This window comes from Triticum dicoccoides, chromosome 3B, assembly GCF_002162155.2.
Source record: "Triticum dicoccoides isolate Atlit2015 ecotype Zavitan chromosome 3B, WEW_v2.0, whole genome shotgun sequence".
Lineage (NCBI taxonomy): Eukaryota > Viridiplantae > Streptophyta > Magnoliopsida > Poales > Poaceae > Triticum > Triticum dicoccoides.
The window spans coordinates 88,509,584-88,512,594 of NC_041385.1; the positions used below are offsets into that span (position 1 = coordinate 88,509,584).

Genomic DNA, 3,011 nt, shown 5'->3' on the forward strand with positions numbered 1-3,011 from the left:
AAAACACTTGAGCGGCATGATTTTGAGTATGATTAGCATCTAACGATAGGTTAATATTATTCGCAAAAAAACGATAGGTTAATATTCATTGCACAAGTGGCATGGAAACTTTACTCCATTTCTAACCCGCAAAATACATCATTGAGCGAGGCGAAGTGGTTAACCGACGAACATGCAACTATATATGACAATCAATGGCCAAGATTAGCGAGCAATTATCAGTGGCAGTGCCTACATGTCACTCGAGTGGATTCCACCACTTAATCTTTGCTTTGCTGATGGATTTAATCATTGATGGACTGATTCCAGCACCTAATTTCTGGGTCCCGTAATAGTCCAAAGTGCTCCTTAATTGAATTAGGACCCCTCATCGAACTGCTGGCCGTATGAATTTTTGTATTGAGTTGAAACCTCTGCTAATACACCGTATATACAGATATTGATTATTGATTTTTATGTTTATAGTATGCTTTCCCGGGTTCGAGTTTCGTCCTAGGAACCCCAAATCTCCAGACCGGCCATGTAACATAGCTTCCCCTTTACAGCTTTCAAATTAAACTTAGCTTTTGCCTAGTCCTCTGGTACAGAGAATGTACACTCTCCATTGCAAGCGCGATTTTTATTTTATTTCTTACACGTTCATACTGTTTTTTATAGGATTTTGTAGTATTTAAACGTTAAACGTCCCCAACAAACAGTTCATCATGCATTGCACCAACCACACTTGAGCGACATGATTTTGACTATGATTGGCATCTAACGACAATATAATGCTTTGATCTAAGCATATCTTTCCGGTTCCAATCTATGTGCAAACTGCTGGTGTATGAACACCCGAGCGATTATGGCAGATTGTATCCATGTGGTGCCCGAATGATTGTAACGACCTTCGCGCCCACCTGATAAAAAATGTGCCCCATGCACAAGACGTGTGTGGCCAGCCCCAGCACCAGCAGTATAAAGGCGCGCCATCTCCTGTGCTTCTTCGCACCACACACACACCAACCGCCCTCCACTTTGTAAGCTCATTTCCAAGCTCTAAGTCACACCATGGCACGGCATTTTCTGGCCATGCTCGCCGTCGTCCTGGCGCTCTCGCAGGCCACCTCGGCCAAGCCCTGGCTCGACGATAAGTTCAACACGGACGGCAATGTCCGGACCGGATATGACGCTTCGGGCGAGCAGGTGGTGACGCTCAGCCTCGACCAGCACTCGGGCGCCGGCTTCAACTCCGATGAGCAATACCTCTACGGTGAGTTCAGCATCCAGATGAAGCTCATTCAGGGAAACTCCGCCGGCACCGTCTCCTGCTTCTACGTAAGTTCATGAGCTTAATTTTTCGAGAAGTGCCAAAACTAACATTGCTCCATCTTATATAGCTGACTCAACGTTGCTGCTGTGTGTGTGGATATATAATTGATTGCAGCTTTCTTCCGGTGATGGCGATGGGCACGACGAGATCGACATGGAGTTCATGGGCAACTCCAGCGGTCCTGGCCATCCAGTGGTGCTCAACACCAACGTGTGGGTCAACGGCGACGGTAAGAAGGAGCACCAGTTCAACCTCTGGTTCGACCCCGCCGCCGATTTCCACACCTACACCATCATCTGGAACCCGGAGAACATCCTCTTCAAGGTGGACAACCTCTTCATCCGGTCCTTCAAGCGCTTCGCCGGCATCCCCTACACTAGCTCCAAGCCCATGAGGCTGCACGCCACGCTGTGGGACGGCAGCTTCTGGGCGACTGAGAAGGGCAAGGTCCCCATCGACTGGTCCAATGCACCCTTCAACGTTTTGTACCGCAACTACTACGCCAACGCCTGTGTCAGCGGTGGCGCGTGCCATGCCGGCAGCGACGGGTGGATGAATAGGCAGCTCGAGGGCGCCGAGTGGGGAACCGTGAAGTGGGCGGAGCGCAGTTACATGAGCTACAACTACTGCGAGGATGGGTACAGGTTCCCGCAGGGGTTCCCCGCCGAGTGCAGCCGCTACTGATCCCTGCTCTGATCAAGAGGGCGGGGCATTCATCCATTGTTTGATATCTTTTTCTTCGATACAGTACTTGATTCTTGTTCTACTTTGTGAATTTGTAATTAAAAAGCAGCCCTGCGGCAGCGTGTGGGCGATTGTTTGTACATTTTTCCTAAAGAAAGAAGCATGTAATTTTTATTCACAAGCAGTAGTGCTATATATGACAATCTTCTTTTATTCACAAGAAGAATATAGTACTACTCCCTCCGTCGCATATTAGTTTTCGCTAAAGTTGGTGTATCTACACGTATTTTAGTAGTAAATACATCCCTTTGAGCAACAACTAATATAAGACGGAGGAAGTACTTGTCTAGCAAATCAATTTTAGAGGTTTAAAGAATATTATAATATAGTACTGAATATGAACTGAGCTTAGTTTAGATGATTAGGTTTCTTGTGGTTGAATTCATTTTGACCTTCCGGCAATGTTCGTTTGGTGAGAGATGTTCGAAGGTAAAGTTTGCATGTGTACATTTTTAGAAGTGGGTGTATGTGTGTATATGATCATTTGTAATTGTACTGTGTTAAAAAAAGAATATAGTACTACTAAGCAACGCCATTGCGAAAGTTTAGGCCGCACCAAAGTAAACAGTAAAATAGGAAAACTAGCCAAAAAAATAATTCTGATTTCTTTATATACATGATCGCGTGATTTACCCGGGTGTCAATCTTTCTGAAGAAACAACGTCCATGGTGTTATGGGCAGAAAAGACAAAATCAATGTTGAAAAAAGGTTTTTTTGAAGCTTTTTGGAAGTTTGATTTTGTTTTTTAAGCCTAAGACAGTGCATATATGCCATTTTGCCATGAAATTTTACACATTGTAGAAAACACTCAGCTATGTTAATCCCAAGCAGGATTGTGAAATCTTAGTCGATTGAGACTTAATGAAGTCTCAGTCGATATATCCATGAGATCTTACATGAAGATCCGTGTAAAAAATCCTTTTTTTTCTTTTTTATATGTTGTGTCACTAGAAC

The 3,011-nt window shown here is 44.5% G+C and overlaps 1 protein-coding gene across 1 annotated transcript; it reads left to right on the forward strand.

Moving 5' to 3' along the window:
• The first annotated feature begins 995 nt into the window (after nt 1-995).
• Nucleotides 996-2,224, forward strand: LOC119274932 (xyloglucan endotransglycosylase/hydrolase protein 8-like). Its single transcript, XM_037555695.1, has 2 exons — nt 996-1,317; nt 1,427-2,224. The coding sequence occupies exons 1-2, from the start codon at nt 1,051-1,053 to the stop codon at nt 1,994-1,996; spliced, it is 837 nt and encodes a 278-aa protein (XP_037411592.1). The 5' UTR covers nt 996-1,050; the 3' UTR covers nt 1,997-2,224.
• The last annotated feature ends 787 nt before the right edge of the window (nt 2,225-3,011 follow it).

Coding starts and splice junctions, on each gene's coding strand:
- LOC119274932 (XM_037555695.1), top strand. CDS start 1,051: ATGGCACGGCATTTTCTGGCCATGCTCGCCGTCGTCCTGGCGCTCTCG. Junction 1,318..1,426: donor GCACCGTCTCCTGCTTCTAC/GTAAGTTCATGA, acceptor AATTGATTGCAG/CTTTCTTCCGGTGATGGCGA.